Source organism: Myotis nattereri (assembly GCF_964212035.1).
Source record: "Myotis nattereri genome assembly, chromosome: 14".
Classification (NCBI taxonomy): Eukaryota; Metazoa; Chordata; class Mammalia; order Chiroptera; family Vespertilionidae; genus Myotis; species Myotis nattereri.
The window spans coordinates 28,165,914-28,183,989 of NC_138089.1; the positions used below are offsets into that span (position 1 = coordinate 28,165,914).

Sequence of the window (18,076 nt, forward strand, 5' to 3'; positions counted from 1 at the left end):
TTTCTTCTAGGATTTTTATGGTTTCTAGTCTTACATTTAAATCTTTTTTTTTTTTTTTAAAAGATATATTTTATTGATTTTTTACAGAGAGGAAGGGAGAGAGATAGAGAGTTAGAAACATCGATGAGAGAGAAACATCAATCAGCTGCCTCCTGCACATCTCCTACTGGGGATGTGCCCGCAACCCAGGTACATGCCCTTGACCGGAATCGAACCTGGGACCTTTCAGTCCGCAGGCTGATGCTCTATCCACTGAGCCAAACCAGTTTTGGCTACATTTAAATCTTTAAGCCATTTTGAGTTTATTCTTGTATATGGTATAAGAATATGGTCTAGTTTCATTTTTTTGCATGCATCTGCCCATTTTTCCCAACACCATTTATTGAAGACTGTCTTTATCCCATTGTATGTTCTTGCCTCCTTTGCCAAATATTAATTGACTATAAAGGCATGGGTTTATTTCTCCTAAAGCCTTTATCACAATATTATTCTGAATTTCATCTAATCTGAGGGCATTGATTTTAAAATACCATTATTTTACATAGCACTAAAAAAACAAGAAATGCTGCCAGTTAAACTGACACAACATCAGTTATAAGACACATTCCAACTTCAGAGATGTTAAAATGTGGAAATGTATCCTTTAGAATTGATGACATGTAGTAGTTCTTTGTGAATGTGTCTGAGTCACCCCTTCCCACTGGATGGTAATTTCTTTAAAGGAAGAGAGGGATTATGTTTTATACATCTTGTATCTGTTAGTGCCTAGCAGAAGCATTCAATAAGTGTCTGATTAATTGAAATAGTTATGGTATTTTAAAAAAGATTTTTAAAATTGCTTTTTAGAGGAAGTGAGAGGGAGAGGCAGGGAGAAACATCCATTGAGAGCAGAACATCCATCAGCTGCCTCCTGCATGCCCCCTACCTGGAATCAAAACTCAGGCATGTGCCCTGACTGGGAATCGAACCAGCAATCTTTCAGTGCATGGGACAACGCCCAACCAGCGAAGGAGCCAGGACAGTTATGAAATAAAGTTTCCTTTCCTGGCCATTAGCAGACCTCATCATTTTGGTTCCTAATTGTCCTTTGTCTTGTCTTTTCTCCTGTTTAGTATATATGACCTCGCATTTAAGCCTGATGGAAACCAACTGATTTTGGCTGCAGGAAACAGATTACTGGTAGGATTTTGTCTGGGTTTCCTTTTTTTTCCTCCTTTCCTTCTTGTAAGTACTCTGAAATTTGACACACCTCGCCTTTTTTGAGATAAAAAAGGCAAGGGCAGAAAAACCAGTCATTATTTTTTAATAGGGAAGGAAATGGGCAATTTAAAACAGGTAAGTAAACTGTCTATCAGATAGGAACTTGTGAACAATACCTCCTTTGCAGTCATTAATCTTTCCCTTTTTATTTTGAGACACCCATGGAAGGTTGAAAACAATTAATCAAAATGTCTTTGAAATTGGGCTGGTGTCAGTTCACATTTTGTCCCCCTGAAAAATTCAAGCAACAGGATTGAAGGGACTCCCTCTATGAGAAGCCAGATAGTCTGACCCCAACTTTTAGGCACTGGCCTACCTAAACAACTCCATATGGATGTTGAGCTATTTTTCATGTTTTCAAAGAATATAAGCTCCCTCTGGAATCTATCCCAATGTATAAAAGTAATTTTCAGAGAACTTTTTATGTTTGACCTAAAAACCTTTGTATGAAGTCTCCTTCCTTCTGCATAAGGCGACTTCCTCTTGCTCTGTTGTCTCTAAATATACAGACTGACTGATCTCCATTCTTTCATGGTAACTACATAATCTTAAAGTCATGGTTAAATTGTTCTGCAGACTTCTTTTCTCAGGGTAAACAGTCCAAATCCTTTTAGGTCCTCCCCCCCCGTAGTTTATTTTCTCCAACACTAATTGTTTGGGGAGGGGTTTGCCTTGGTTTCTCCACATTTTTAAAATCTCCACATATTAATACATCTTACACAGCTGTAAAATATCCTAAATCCACATTATAGCTGAATTTTATGACACTCCCTGTGATATGCAAACCCAGAGTTCAGGTCTGTGACTTTCAAATTCTTGGTAGCAAATATGAAACATCCTCTATGACTTAATCATGTTGTAGGTGGTTCTTTCTATGTGCTGCCTTTATTCGGGAGGGCCTAGCTTGATTGGCAATATGTTCAAATTCACATAAGAATGAAGTTTGAGGAGAAGTTCCACAGAGTAAACTTTTGTTTCTCGAGGATTAATAGTATGTTCCTGGTAATAAAATGCATAGAATTAGGACCTCTACTTCTTGGGTTTTCCAATATTAAGTCACATTCTTTCTGGTTTCTCAGTGCAATTTTTACTTGACACACATTTAGAATATTGAAGAATGCTTTGTTATTGTTAACGTAAAAACATTCAAACCTGTAAAGAATTTTTATGAGTTTATTTGAGCCAAACTGTCGACAATTGCCTGGGAAGCAGTATCTCAACGGATTGGGATAATGCTCTAGAGAATGGTGGTTTCTGGTCTATTTTTATACATTGCAAATCAAAGGAAAGGACGTAGGTGGGGGTTACATGAGATCCATTGGTGATAGATTAGAGAGCAAAGTGTGTGTGTGGGGGGAAACCCTGGGATTGGATAAAAAGTAAAATGATAGACACATACTTAGGTGGGTGCAGGATAGTTAACAGTCAACAGTTAACATGATAACAATAACAATGAAGGAATTTGTGGTATCTGTCCTGGCGCCCAGGCACATTAGGTTGTACCCCAAGGAGTCCGGAAAAAGGGAAATTACAAGTTACCCAGACATTTCAAGGATGTTATCATAGCAGCAAAAAGACAGATAGGCTCAGTTAAGGAAAAAGTTGACCATGTCAGTGAAGATACTGGCCTAGGAGGTGACTACCCACCATAACTGCTTTTAGTTAAAGTTTAATTTCAGACCATGCTTTGTGGTTACGTTAGGTCTTTGAGTTTGCAAGACTGCCATGCAGGCCTTCCCTGAGCTTGTTAGGTTAGTGTGTGGCCCCTTTCGTCCACATTATAAAAACAAAAATAGCAGCAGCAACCTGTAGGAATTCTAACTAATGAATGCCATTTGGATAATGTGTACTTTTGTCCCTTTTTTGGCCAGGTTTATGACACCTCTGATGGCACCTTACTTCAGTCCCTAAAGGGACACAAAGATACAGTGTACTGTGTGGCATATGCGAAGGATGGTAAGAGGCTGCTCTGGGTTTATAGGCTCTGTAATGGTCTCATGGCTTTTCATTTTTCTCCTTAGTCACTCTTTTATCTTTTTAGTAAGCTGAAGTACAGCTTGCAGTTTCAGAAGATAGTTAAGTCTCATAGACTTCATTTCAGTCATTTTATTCAACGAGTTTTATTGAGGGCTATCTATATGCTAGGCACTGTTCTAGCTGCTTGAGGTACTTCAGAGAACAAAACAGACAAAGGCCCCTGCCCTTATGGGGCTTATACCTATGGGGGAGGGGGAGGAAGAAGGGGCAGTATGAGGGATGATATGTAATAAATGTAAGTAAATTAAATAGTGTGCTGGAAGATAAGTGTTAAGGAAGAAGAAAAAGTAGGTCAGAATAAGGGGATTGAAAGTGGTGGGTGGGACAGTGGATTGAGTATAGTATTGAATAGGGTAGTGAGACAGACTTACTGAGTCAGGCACAGGTGAGCAAAGGCTTGAAGGTGGGGAGGCAGTGAGATTCTGATGGTGGGCATCTGGGAGAAGGAATAGAGTTCCTTGCAGAGGGTAGAGCCATTGTAAAAGCTCTCAGGTGGGAGTGTGCCTTTCAGGGGCTGAGGCAGTGAGAATCAGGTGGAGCAGTAGGGGATGAGGGTAGAAAGGTAACGGACATTGGGTGGCCAGATCATGTTGGCTGTCATGAGTATTTTGGCTTTGATGCTCAGTGAAAATAGGGAACCACTAAGAGTTCTGAGCAGAGGAGAGATATGATCTGACATGCATTTTAGAAAGATCCCTCTAGCTGCTGAAACAGCCTACAAGGAGAGAGAGTTGGGGCAGGGAGATGAGCGTGAGGAAGCATTATCCAGGCAAGTTTTATAACACTGGTGATGGGGGCTCAGACTTCTGGGAGCAGAGGAAGTGGTGAGAAGTGGTCAGATTCTGGATATAGTTTGAAGGTGGAGCCAATAGGATTGCCTGACAGATCAGATGTGGGGTATGAAGAAAGGAGTCAAGGGGGACTTCATGGTTTTTTGTTTTGTTTATTCATTTGTTTTAAAATAATACTTTATTGATTTTTAGAGAGAGAGGAAGAGAGAAGAGAGAAACATCGATGTGAGAGTGTAACAGTATAATATTGATCAGCTGCCTTCTGCACGCCCCCACCCAGATCAAGCCTGCAACCCCATATGCCCTGACCAAGAATCAAACCACAACCTTTTGGTGCACGGGACGACGCCCAACCAACTGAGCCACACTGGCCAGGGCTGATCTCAAGGTTTTTGACCCGAGATACTGGAAGGATGGCGTTGCTTTCCACCGAGATACGGAAGGCTGCAGGTAGAGAAACATACAGTGGGAGATCAGGAGTTCAGTTTTGGACATGTTGACTTGAGAAAAGTTGGTGCTGTAAGAGAGAGGAGAGGGCATTGTCAGAACAAAGCATCCAGTGGGCAAGAGAAGATGGGTTAGATGGAGCATGGTGGAAGGTAGAGGACGTTGCTGCAGGTGCTGGCGGGGGGCGGGGGTATGTGGTGGTAGGTTTCTAATGGAAATTCTCTTCCATTCTTTCAGTGAAATAGGAAGCAACATCAACTGAGAGTGAGGATGGGAAAGGAGGTGTGAGAGAGTTAAGGAGAAAGGAAAAAATGTAAAATGGAACCAGGAGGTATGGTGAGAGACCCCCAATAACATGAAGGGCCCACTTGAAGCTTGAAAATGAGATCAGTTGCTTTGATTGTCTTTTTCTCCACCACTTTGAGCTGCATAGATGCAAGGGTGGGGGAGGTGGAGAATTGGATTTAACTGAGTAGTGAATTTACAAGCATCTCTGAAAATAAAATAAGAGGGTGAAGGAATGGAAGATGTATGCAAAGGAGTGATTATATACATTGACCTCAGCTGAGTAATGAGGGGTGAGAGGACTGCAGGGGATGGAGGACAGCAGAGAGATGGTAGGTTCTGGTGGGATTGAAAGATTGTTGGCGTTGAGGTATCAGGTCGGGTGAGAAAGAGAGGTGGTGGTCAGAGAAATGGGTACATGAAGTTGCTTTTGAGAGTTAAAAATAAATCCATGCTACCCACAGCATGGGACTGATAGAAAGAACACAGGTTTTGGAATGAGATGGCTTCAAGTTCCAACCCCAAAAGCTCTGAGTTTGAGATGATTATTGAATCTCTCTGATTCTCAATTTTCACATGTGTCAAATGAATATAATATGGAAGATAGCATTCTGTGACCACTGCTGAGAAGCCACAGAATCAGTGTGTTATAGTGTTTTAACAAATCTTTGAGATCATTCAGACTCCAGGCTTTTAACTTCTTTTTATTGACAGACCTCTCTGAGGATCCAATAAAAGCTGTAGACCTCTTTCTAGAAAATGCACATACTTTATATATACACACAATTTTGTGCGTACAGTTTTAATCTGATCTAGCCCAATCTCCTCATTTTTTTTATTTTTTATATGTTTTTATTGATTTCAGAGGGGAAGGAAGAGGTAGAGAGATAAAAACATCAGCAATAAGAATTGATCGGCTGCCTCCTCCACGCCCCCTACTGGGGATTGAGCCCGCCGCAACCTGGGCATGTGCACTGACTAGCATTGAACCGTGACCTCCTGGTTCTTAGGTCGACACTCAACCACTGAACTACCCCAGCCGGGCTCAATCTCCTAATTTTAGACCTACATAAAAACCTAGAGAAGTCAAATCACTTGCTAAGGTCATGCAGCAAGTGTTAGTGGCAAAGAAAACACTAATTTCTTGCCTTTTAGTTAAATGTGCTATGCCATGGAAGTCATGTTTTTTTTTATGTGTTTTTGAGTTCAAGTTCAGAGTAATACCTTTAGGAGACCTGTGGGACCTCTGGAGTTTATAAGCCTTGGGGCTCTTAGGCCTGCAACACCATTAAGGCCCTTGATGATTTCAGAGTGTGATCTGTCATCAGTGGCATTTGTCAGCACTTTGCAGAGTCCCGTCACACACATCTCATTTGATCCTCCCAATAGTCCTCTGAAACAGACAGGAAACGGATTCTCAGCTCCTCTCACAGATGAGAAAACAGGCTTGGAACGATCACAGGTAATGGGCAGAGCTGGGCCCAACCCAGGTCTTCCAACTGCAGAGTCCTTGTTCTTTCTGGTACATCATGTTGCCTCTTCATGACACTTACTAAACAGTGATTAAGAAGTCTTTTAACTTCTCTCAACTGGTCTTTTTCCCTTGGCCCTGGAAATGGAGATACCCCAAATCATGGTTTTGCTCTTTAAGTCTGCTTGTTTCTGATTTTTCACGTAAGTTTTTTTTTTTTAATATATTTTATTGATTTTTTTTTACAGAGAGGAAGGGAGAGGGATAGAGAGTTAGAAATATCAATGAGAGGGAAACATCGATCAGCTACCTCCTACACACTCCCCACTGGGGATGTGCCCGCAACCAAGGTACATGCCCTTGACCGGAATCGAACCTGGGACCCTTGAGTCCGCAAGCTGACGCTCTATCCACTGAGCCAAACCGGTCAGGGCATCACGTAAGTTTTTTGTTGTTGTTAACCCTCACCCGAAGATATATTTTTCATTGATTTTTAGAGAGAGTGGAAGGCAGGGAAGGGGCGGGGGGCGGGGGGGAGAGAAACATTGATGTGAGAGAGACACATTGATTGGTTGCTTCCCGCACACCTCCTGACGGGGCCAGGGATGAAACCTGCAACCCAAGTATGTGCCCTTCACTGGGAATCAAACCCACAACCCTTTGGTGTACGGGCCAATGCTCTAATCGCTGGGAAACACTGGCCAGGGCTCTCTTAAGTTTTTTATTTTTTATTTTTTATATTTTATTGATTTTTTACAGAGAGGAAGGGAGAGAGATAGAGAGTTAGAAACATCGATGGGAGAGAAACATTGATCAGCCGCCTCCTGCACATCTCCCACTGGGGATGTGCCCGCAACCCAGGTATATGCCCTTGACCGGAATCGAACCTGGGACCCCTCAGTCTGCAGGCCGATGCTCTATCCACTGAGCCAAACCGGTTTCGGCTCTCTTAAGTTTTAATAAGTGTTTAATGAGCAACCATAATACAAAGGTGTGTAACTGATAAGTGACATCACTGGAAACTCCAACTCCAACTCTGAGCCTGTAGTCCATGTTCTTCATCACCTACTACCTGCCAGGATGGGAGAGGAGTGACAGAAGTAATCACATACGAAAGCAGCTTCTGTTATTTAGTATTTGCACCAGTGTCATACGGCTCACCCTAATATCTACTGTTTCAGTCACTGTGAAAGGTGCTTTACAGATATTATCTGAGTTGACCCCCACAGAGAACCTCTGAAGAAGATACTATGAATATCCCTTATGTTTCAGATGAGGACATTGAGGCTCAGAGAACAGTGACTTTCCCAAGATCAACTTCCAGTTGCCCTAAGAGTAAAGTCTAAACATCCTTAACTAGGTGTACAGAATCTAGCCTGTGCTTACCTCTTAATCATCTTTCACTGGAGTAAGTGAAGGCTTCCTGCTGTTTGCTGCCATGATGCCCTGCTCTACTTCTAAGCACTTGCAAACTTGTAGCAATGTAATTAATAAGTAATTACTTGTTATATGTTGCCTTTCTCCAATCCATTCTTTTGTAAAGTCCAGTAGTGTGAAAATGAAAATCTCATCTGTCACTCTTGCTTATAGCCTTTCTTTGGGATAAATAGAAAGATCTCAATTGTGGCCCTGAAGCTCCTAGAGATCCCTCCCCTTTCCTCCTTATCCCTTCACAGTTCCTATGCCCTTGGAGTTCCATGCTGGCTGTCTTTCAGCCCCTTAGACATGCCAGGCTTTTCCTTCCTCAAGACCTTTGCCAACTGTTCTATCTATGTGGGTCGCGCTTTCTCCTCTCTTTGCACCTGGCTAAGGTTTGCTCAGCCTTTAGGTCTCAACTGAAGGATCTCATCCTCAGAGAAGCCTTCCCTCATTTAAATTAGGTACCCCAAGTTATTCTCTCTCATATTTCTTTTGTTACCATATTGTAGTTGTATTGGATCAATTTAATGCTTGCTTTTCCCACTACTCTGTGAAGGTAGCGATTATGTGTGCTTTAATCACTACTTGATCCTTAGCACAGAACATGATTCCTAGCAGATTGTAGACTCTCAATACATCTTTGTTTACTCGGTGCCAGACAGACCAGGATCTGAACCCAAACTTCCTGACTTTAAAGTACTGCTGCCTAGTACTGATAAGAAGAAGTAGTAGAGAAGCAGCTGGTACTTATTAGAGACCTTAAAAGAACCAGTTTTCTAAGAAATATTCTGGGAAATGTTGGTTTAAAATAAATGTGAGAATTTTCTTTTTAAAAATACTTTTAGGCAAGCGCTTTGCTTCTGGATCAGCTGACAAAAGCGTTATTATCTGGACGTCAAAATTGGAAGGCATTTTGAAGTACACGTAAGTAACAACTTAGATGTACAGTATTGTTATTTTGACTCTTATCTTATTGAGCAACTATAGCAAAAGCACCTTAGAAAAGATATAAGAAATAACTTCTTTCTCTGCAATTAAACTTGAAAGGAAGTTACGGGGTTATGTGGTGGCATAGGAAGATACGTGAATGAACATTTCTTGAGCACTCCTAGCTTGGTCAGCGCTGGGCTTTGTTTTCATGTAGCCAAGTTTAGTGAATCTGACATCACAGATTCTACCCTGTCCCAACTTTTCCTCTTGCATCTCAGGGAATGGCCTCATATCCACCCAGTGGCAACAGCCAGAAACTTGGGGTTGGAATGCTCCAGGCTTATTTCACTGCAGAGGTTCTGCTCATAGTCTTTTTTGTTCCCTAGTTAACACTACTCACCCTGAAGCTCTCAGATTCAAATGCTGTTTCTTCTGTGAAACCTTTCCTGGCCCTCTAGACCTGGTCAGGTTCCTTGATGGCACTTCTCACAGTTGTGGTTTTACATTTATCTTGTGATTGATGGATATCTCCCATCAGCCTTTAAACTCCAGGAGGGCACACACTGCGTCTGTTTTTGTTCATCCTGTGTCCCTGATATATGTATTAGGTACTCAAGAAGTGATTTTTTTTAAATATATTTTTATTGATTTCAGAGAGAAAGGGAGAGAGAAATAGAAACATCAATGATGAGAGAGAATCATTGATCGGCCATCTCCTGCACATCCCCCACTGGGGATCGAGCTTGAAACCTGGGCATGTGCCCTGACCAGAAATCGAACTATCACCTCCAGGTTCATGAGCCTACACTCAACCTCTGAGCCACACCAGCCGGGCTTTCTTAACCATTTTTAAGTGTACAGTTCAGTAGTGTTAAGTATATACATGATATTCAGCAACCAATCTTTAGAACTCTTTTCATTTTGCAAAACTAAAACTCCATACACATTAAACAACTCCCCTTCCCATTCCCCAGCCCTTAGCATCCACCATTCTACTTGTCTCTATGAATTTTACTATTTTAGGGACCTCATGTAAGTGGAATAATATAGTATTTATGCTTTTGTGGTTGGTTTATTTAACTTAGCATAATATCCTAAAGATTGACACATGTTATAGCATGTGTCAAAATTCTCTTCCTTTTTTTTAAAAAATCCTCACCAGAGCACATCCTTAGAGAGAGAGAGAGAGAGAGGAAGGGAGAGAGAGAAAGGAACGTCGATGTAAGAGAGAAACATTGATCAATTGCCTTCTGTACATGCCCTGACCGGAATCCAACCCACAACCCAGGTATGTTCTCTGACCAGGAATTGAATGAGCAAGATTTCTTTCCCAGGACAATGCTCAACCAACTGAGCCACACCAGCCAGGCAGAATTCTCTTCCTTTTTAATACTGAATAATATTCTAGTGTATGTATAGACCATTTTTCTTTATCCATTTATATGTTGTCAGTGGACACTTGGGTTGTTTCTATCTCTTGGCTATTTTGAATAATGCTTCTATGAACATGGTTGTACAAATCACCAAACAACTTTTAAATGAATAAACGAATGAATGAGTGAAGTTGTGAGTAAACTGTTACCCGGAAGTAAAGGAATAAAACAGGCTGAGATGCCATGTGTGGTACATGACTCACTTAGCTTTTATTGTTGTCTAAGGATTTGCCATATTTTCAGATCTTAGCCTGAAATATCTTTTTACTATATTTTTATCTATTTCAGAAAGGAAAGGAGAGGGAGAGAAAGATAGAAACATGAATAATAAGAGAGAATCATTGATTGGCTGCCTCCTGCATGCCCCCTACTGGGGATCGAGCCTGCAACCCGGGCACATGCCCTGACCGGGAATCAAAATGTGACCTTGTGGTTCATAGATCGGCACTTAACCACGCCGGCTGGGCTTAGCTGGAAATATCTTCACTGCACCTCCATCTTATATTTCCAGGCCTTCACAAAACAATGAGAATAACAGCCATTAATAAACCACTTCTTATGCAGCTGGCACTAGACTAAGTGCTTTACATCATTGTATCAGCTCACAAAGCAGAGGTGTCCAGCACACTAGTCCTGGTGGAGGTGGCATTTAAGCTTGGCCAGGCTGATGAGTGGGTAATGTTTAAGAGATAAAAATGGGGTGAGGGGCAATCCAGAGGAAGGAGAATTAATTCCTATGCTTTTTTGTTGGTCACTTGCATAAGAGCTTGTGATGTGTAGTCAGACTGTGGGTTCATCATTTCAATTTTCAGTTGTAGCCATCAAAACATTTGCAGTTTGCTGCATAATCTATAATAATAAATGGGTAATAATGCTAATTAGACCATGTGTCCTTCGGGATGACCTTCTGGATTAAGCCAGGGTTGCGAGGGAAGCCCTGGTCCTGGTTGCCGAAGGGAAGCCCAGGTCTTGGGTGCCAGAGGGAAGCCAGTCGGTGCCAGCAGCCAGGGGAAGAAAGCCCTACTCTTGCATGAATTTCATTCTTTGGGCCTTTGGTAATCTATAATTGTTTACTTCCCAGGCACAACGATTCTATCCAGTCTGTCTCCTACAATCCTGCTACCCACCAACTTGCATCTTGTTCCTCCAATGATTTTGGTAGGTTCCTGAGAACTTGTCCTGGAATAACTGTAGATTTGAGCAGAAAATACTGAAATCTCTCCAGAAGGTGGTGGTTTTGTCCCAAGAGAGTTATGATATTTCTCTCCCTTAATTGGCTGGCAGGGTGGGCAAGGGTGGGGAAACGATAGTTATTCTTTAAATTGTGTAGAAACCAAGAAAGTGAATGATGACACTGAGTCTGGTAAGAAATCTGGAAAACAGCAAGAAAGGCCCCAGGGAAGGAAAATGGAGAATGGAGAGCACTGGTATAACTTGGTGTTGCCACCTCTGGGAAGCCTTCCATGCCTCACAGACAGTTCAGTTGTCCCCACCTTCGTGTCCTTCAACATCTGTGTATGTGTGAAATTCTTCACCATTGTAACTGCTTCTTGCGCAGTGTTTCACCGTTGCTACTGGTGTGATGGCTATAGCTGTCCTTCCTGAGGGGTTGAATGCTTTGAGGCATTCACTCTGGCCTCAGCACTGGCATAGTGCTGGCACAGAGGAGGGGTTGGCATAGTGTCCATTGAGGCAGGGAGGGAAAGTAAGCAGAGGCTTGTAGGTTATCTCTATTCAAGGTCACTTCCTTATCTAGATGAATGTGTTTCTACCATCTGTCTACTGATAAAGTTCTGAGGTTCAAAAGAGAGAATCCTCCTATATAATAAAAGCCTAATATGCAAATTGTCCCCTTGGGCGGTTGTTTTGGAGTTTGACCACTCGCTATGATGTGCGCTGACCACCAGGGGGCAGTGAGGAACATGGCGGGCGACCAGCAGCAGCAGCGGGCAGCAGTGGAGGTGCTGCCAGCCCTGATGGGCCCTGACAATAGTGGGACCATGGAGGGGTGGTGGAGCAGGTAAGCAGGTGGTTTCAGGCCAAGGCAGGTATGAGTGGGGACCAATTGCCCCACTGATTGCCCCACAGACAGCCACCAGTGGTGGTGACAGGGTGCGGGGGGCCCCTGGCCCCGATTGATCGCCCACAGGCTGGATGGTGGAGCAAGTGAGGGGGGCGGCACCAGGCCAAGGCGGGGTGCCAGGTGGGGCTGCGGGGCTGCGAGGCTGGGGTGCGAGCTGGGGCCCAATCCCCGCAGGCCACCCTGAGGAACCCCACCCATGCACAAATTTGTGCACCGGGCCTCTAGAGTATAAATAAAAGGGCAAAAGACTATCATTCATTAATAAAATATAGCATTTTCTTCATGTGAGGGTCTGGTCAATGGGCTTACTTTTGGGATTAAGAAGACAAAATAGAATCCCTGCCCTCAAAGAACTTGTAGTCAGTGGTAGGAGGGGAGGTAGAATTTGTGAAAAAGTAATAGTGAGTAATAACAGTACTTATTGAATGCTTGTGATGTACTAGGTACTGTGCTAAGGGTAAAAAATGAATTCCTATTTGAGCTCTATGACAGCCCTTTAGGTCAGGTTATTATTCTCATTCTCACTCCAATGATGAAAAAAGAATTGGGGCTTAGAGCAAGCAGTTACTGGTTACCCAGCAAGTAAGTGGTGGGACCAGGGATTGGACTTGAGTCATGTAAGCACTGCTGAGGAAGGCCCAGGAAGGTGGAGTTTCTTTCGTCTAGAGACTTGTGGGCAGGCTCAGTGGAGCACAGATAATATGCATGAGGTGGAAATGTTTGGGGAGGTATTCTGGATCAGGATAAAGGGAAAAACCATTTGTTTGGTGTTGCACCTTGCTATATAAATATATTTTCACACTATATTTACTTTCTTGGTTATGCCATATGGCTCAGGCAAAAGGTAGAATTTGTTTATTTTGCCTGTTGTGGGACCCTAAGCCAGAGCATCTGGGGCAGGAGGGAGCAAGCTGAAGGTGACCAATGTGCCATGGACAAGGCACAGCTTGTATAGGATCATGTGCTGTGGGTGAGGCCTGGGAGTGGAAATCAGATCCCCAGAAAGCATCATTCATTACTTTGAATGCTAAGTTGTACTCTAGTTACAATGTAACAGTTATTTACACTGAAATTGCCATTTCTCACAGTAAAACGCCTGAAAAGTTGGCTATAAATTCACCAATCTATCTTCCTTTTTTCTTTTTATCCTATATAATAAAAGACTAATATGCAAATTGACCGAACAGCAGAACAACCAGTCACCATGATGCGCACCATGATGACCACCAGGAGCTGCCCCCTGGTGGTCAGTGCACTCCCACAGGGGGAGCGCTGCTCAGTCAGAAATCGGGCTCACAGCTGGCGAGTGCAGTGGTGGTGGCAGGAGCCTCTCCCACCTCCACAGCAGTGCTAAGGATGTCCGACTGCTGGCTTAGTCCCACTCTCTGCGGGGAAGTGGGCCTAAGCCGTCAGTTGGACATCCCCTGAGGGCTCCTGCACTGCGAGAGGGCATAGGCCAGACTGAGGGACCCCTCCCCCAAGTGCACAAATTTCGTGTACTGGGCCTCTAGCTTTGAAATAATTATAGATTTGTAGTAAGTTTCAAAGATAATGGAGAAGTCTTATGTACTCTTCATCCAGTTTCCCCGTGGATACAGCTTATGTAACTGTTATATAATATCAAAACCAGGATGCTGGGTTTCTCCTCACCATAAAGATACTCCTTATCATCATCTACTCCCCTACACTTCCTATTATCCCTAACATCTGGTACCTGGAAACTATTAATCTCTTCTCCATTTCTATATAATTTTGTCATTTTAAGAATTTATAAAGTTGAATCATACAGTGTGTGATCTTTTAAGATTGGCTTTTTTTCACTCAGCCATAAAGCTCCAGAGATCCTCTAAGTTGTCTGTGTATCAGTTTTCTGTTCCTCTTTTATTGCTGAGTAATATTCCAATCAATCTGTCTTTTTTTAATATTATTTTTCATTGAAGGCTTGTGGTCTCCTGAACAGAAGTCTGTCTCCAAGCACAAATCCAGCAGCAAGATCACCTGCTGTAGGTGAGTTAGAGACAGCTCTGAAGGTAGACTTTATGTTCCCTTCTTGTCTAAACAGACTCTCAAATCCAGTAAATTCGTATAGTAGAGAAAGTCTGTGTTAGCTAGTTGGTTTAGGCCCCTGTATTTCCTCTTGCCTTCTTTTCTGGTCTCCTTGGTAGGAAGGACTTGTACCTGTCTTTGACCATCAAGCAAAAGAAAACTATGAATTGCTTTCATGCAGTTATCTAGTTACAAACCTCCTCAGCCTACAGCTGTCCTCAGTGGAGACTCTCTGGAGATGCAAGATTGTCCTTTCCAGGCAGCATGGGCACTGGAGAAAGCATAGGCTTTGACGCTAAACCTGGATTCACATACAGATGGATCACGGACAGGCTCAGTGACCTTAGGAAAGTTACAAAATCTCTCTGACTGGAGCCTCAGGTTCCTCATCTGACATTACTGGATAAAAATACTGATTTGATAGGGCTGTTGTGAAATGCACAAAAACTAAAGAGTCTAAAAGCATACAGCACAGAGTCTGGCATATAGAAGACAATTTATAAATGGTAGCTATTCTTGTTGTTCAGCTTCTGAGTGTAGCCTTCCTTTCATTCAACATCTGTTAAGCACCTGTTCTAGAGGCCTAGAATACACCAAGACATGAATTGTGTTCTTAATGTGTTCTTGAAGTGGGAGGGTGTTGAAATGGTGAGTGGGGAATGGAGGCTGACTCAGCAATGCAGACACAAGCTAAGGGCTATCATGGAGGTCTGTACAGAGAGCTGTGAGAGCTCAGAAAAAGGGGCTCCTGTCTTCACGTCTATCTGTTTATCCCAGAAATAAATGGGATTTTAAGTCTGGTCCTCTAATTTTTACATTATCACTAGGATGAGCTTAACCATTGCTGCCTCATTAGATTTTATATCAACCAAGGCATCATCCTCACTGGTTTTTACTTTCTGTGTGTTCCTTTCCTTCTCCCTGTGCCCTTTGCTGGTTGTGTGAGCAGCTGGACAAATGATGGTCAGTACCTGGCTCTGGGGATGTTCAATGGAATCATCAGCCTACGGAACAAAAATGGCGAGGAAAAAGTGAAGATCGAGCGGCCTGGGGGCTCCCTCTCCCCGATATGGTCCATCTGCTGGAATCCTTCAAGGTGCTCTTACAACTATCCTCTTTCTAGGGCACACTGTTTCTTTCTCTCCCTGTATGGTCTCTCCATGCATCCAAAGGCTTCTCAGCCCACTTGACTGATATGTTTTGGAACCTCTTCCATTTGAATGGAATTTTTTAAGAGCCCATCTTGTGTTTTGGAACGAATCCCAGAAATTTAGCTAAGCAGATGAGCTATCTAGGCCATCTCAAACTGTGTGTGTGCGCATGCACACATGTGACTCAGAAGGGCCATTTTCTTATGAATTAATAGCTCACCTCTTTGCTGTGGCTTTATTTTGGTCTTTTCCCTTTTTCTGTTCTTTTATCCAAGTGGGGCAGAACATGTGTCCATCCAATAATAAATAGCTTTTTTATGAGTCTTTTTTGCTGCCCTTGCCCAAAAAAGCCTAATTAAGTCTATAAGTGTCCTCAAATTCTATAGTCCCACAACAATTGGCATCTACTTTCTCAAACCTTACACACATTTTTCTTTCTATGCCAATGTGACTTTGAGGGTGGGCTAATATCTTTATATGCTCTTTATGTAATCCTGTAATGTTAAACCACCAATGTCTCCCACAGAGTCCTCTGCAGGTAAATTAAAGGACTTCATTGTTTGCCAGCCCAATGTCACTTTACAGGTGGTACCTTCTTGATTTAGAAGGTTGTGTAATTCCACTGTCTTTCTACACCAGATTATTATGCTTCTTCCTGAATAACTTTGTCCAGCCCAGAGCTGTACCATGCATGTCTAATGCCTTCAAAGCCATTAGCCTACCCCCAAGTTCCTGCTGTTTGATTTTGTGGCCACAGATGACTTTGTGGCTTCAGGGTACCATTTTTAATTCATGAGAAGCAGGATGCCCAGTGTACCTGGTTGCTGTCCTCTTCCGGCAGGGTTCAGGGGCTCCTGGACAGGTTTTGAAATTATGGCTTCAGTGTAGTTCTGGGCATTGTGATTGTGAACAACACTTATTGTCTACAGCCGATGGGAGAGTTTCTGGATGAACAGAGAGAACGAGGATGCCGAGGAAGTCATTGTCAACAGATATTTTCAGGAAATTCCTTCCACTCTGAAGTCAGCAGTGTACAGTAGTCAGGGTAGTGAGGCAGAGGAGGAAGAGCCAGAGGAAGAGGACGACAGTCTCAGGGACGACAACTTGTGAGTGTGTCCCGAGGAGCGAGAGCCCTCCTTGGAAGGGACAGACCCTGGAGCAGACCTGCTGGGCAGATGCTCTAAGCTCTTTCCTAAGAGGGTTTGAGGTCGTTGTTGGTGAAAGCTCCTCCAACACGGGGGAAACACACCCTTTTAAAACTTGTGTGTGGATTATAAAATCATCCTTGAGAGTCTTCAGGAAATACTGAAAAGTCTAAAGGAAAAAGTTCAACTCTTTTGTAAAACCCCATCCTCTGAGGAAACCACTGTTAGCATTTTATTGTATTTCCCCTCAGTGTGTTCATATAATTTACTAAATCACATCCTACTTTCCATTTTCCACTTAACATCACAGAGGGAATGCTTTCTAGTAACATTAGGAGTCCTTTGAAAATACGATTTTGAATGTCTGCATAGTATGCCTCTGTGTGGATGTACCATAATTCATTTAACACCTCCTCTATTACTGAACACCTTTCTTAGCCTGTTCCTACACTATACCTTACCTTGCATTTTCTAGAGCACATATCAGAGAAGAAGCCTTCAGCTTACCCATACTCCTCATGACCCAATCCTATCTGTCCAGGCATTCTTTCTTTCTGGAATGGAAAAGCTGGGATAGCCAGGATTTTCTGATTGGGTAAAAATGGTCTGGCTTGGAACTTTCCAAACTGTTCTGTGGTACCTGCGGTTCTTTGGAAAAAGGAGGTGGGAGGTGGGGGGATGAGGAAATGAGGGAGCGGTGGGCTTCAGGTCCCCATCTGTGCTTCAAACAGAGTAACCCTTTTTATTACTTAGCATGAATTTTGTTTTGGTAGAGACCCACTGCTAGGGGAGAAAAATGAAAAAAAAAAAGAGGTTGAAAACCACCAATTCAGTTCATGGGGCTTGAACCCACTTGAGAGGCATATGTGGCATGCCCAAGAGGGCTCACTGCAGGCTGGGCTCCAAGCCTGTGTTTGGACTGCAGTACCAGTCACACAAAGTTTACCTGCAGGTCCCTTCCTGTTAACATCGCTCTTGGTCTTTGTCTTTTTCCCCCTTAGTTGTGAATTAGTGCCTGTGGTATTTGCCACTTTGCACTCTTAGCTGAGTTTTGCAGGTAAGGTTGTACCATTCCTGGTCTGCATATCTAATGGTGCTGCCGTTGACCACAAGGGTTTGGGTTCAGGAAAACTGGACCTAATAAACAGAGGAGGCAACATTAGGTAGTCAAGACCAGGCCTCAAAGGCAGGGATTAAACTCTTAAACTAGATCCCAAGTAGCCTGATCCCAGCCTCAGTTTCTCCCATGTGCTGGTCCTGCAGTCCTGGTCCCAAGACACTGATCCTGATAGGGACTCAGTTTCAAAGATAGTTGTTGATCATTAGAGAGCCCGTTACTTTTATTTTTACAGTATCCAGTCAGACACCATTTCATCCTAACTGTGAGAGAACATAGTTTAGGTATTAATTTTCCCTCTTCAAGCAGAGCAAGCAAGGTTTCCTCTGTATATTAAAAAAGTCAGACAATCCATGCCTTCCCACTGCAAAAGACATTTCTCTGCTATCTCCCTATATTGTGTGGTACATAAGAATAAAGCACTCTTTTTTTCCCCTTTTTTATTATAATTTATTGTTTAA

The 18,076-nt window shown here is 42.9% G+C and overlaps 1 protein-coding gene across 2 annotated transcripts in view; it reads left to right on the top strand.

The window, feature by feature from the left end:
- Positions 1 to 18,076, top strand: part of IFT122 (intraflagellar transport 122) — a 67,773-nt gene that overhangs the window by 4,863 nt on the left and 44,834 nt on the right. The window contains exons 2-8 of one of the 2 annotated variants that reach the window (XM_081105543.1): positions 1,113 to 1,179; positions 3,132 to 3,216; positions 8,556 to 8,634; positions 11,155 to 11,231; positions 14,097 to 14,163; positions 15,152 to 15,298; positions 16,283 to 16,459. In XM_081105543.1, coding sequence (XP_080961669.1) covers positions 1,113 to 1,179; positions 3,132 to 3,216; positions 8,556 to 8,634; positions 11,155 to 11,231; positions 14,097 to 14,163; positions 15,152 to 15,298; positions 16,283 to 16,459 — 699 coding nt within the window. The remainder of the gene's footprint in view (positions 1 to 1,112; positions 1,180 to 3,131; positions 3,217 to 8,555; positions 8,635 to 11,154; positions 11,232 to 14,096; positions 14,164 to 15,151; positions 15,299 to 16,282; positions 16,460 to 18,076) is intronic. The other variant, XM_081105544.1, reaches the window with a different exon arrangement.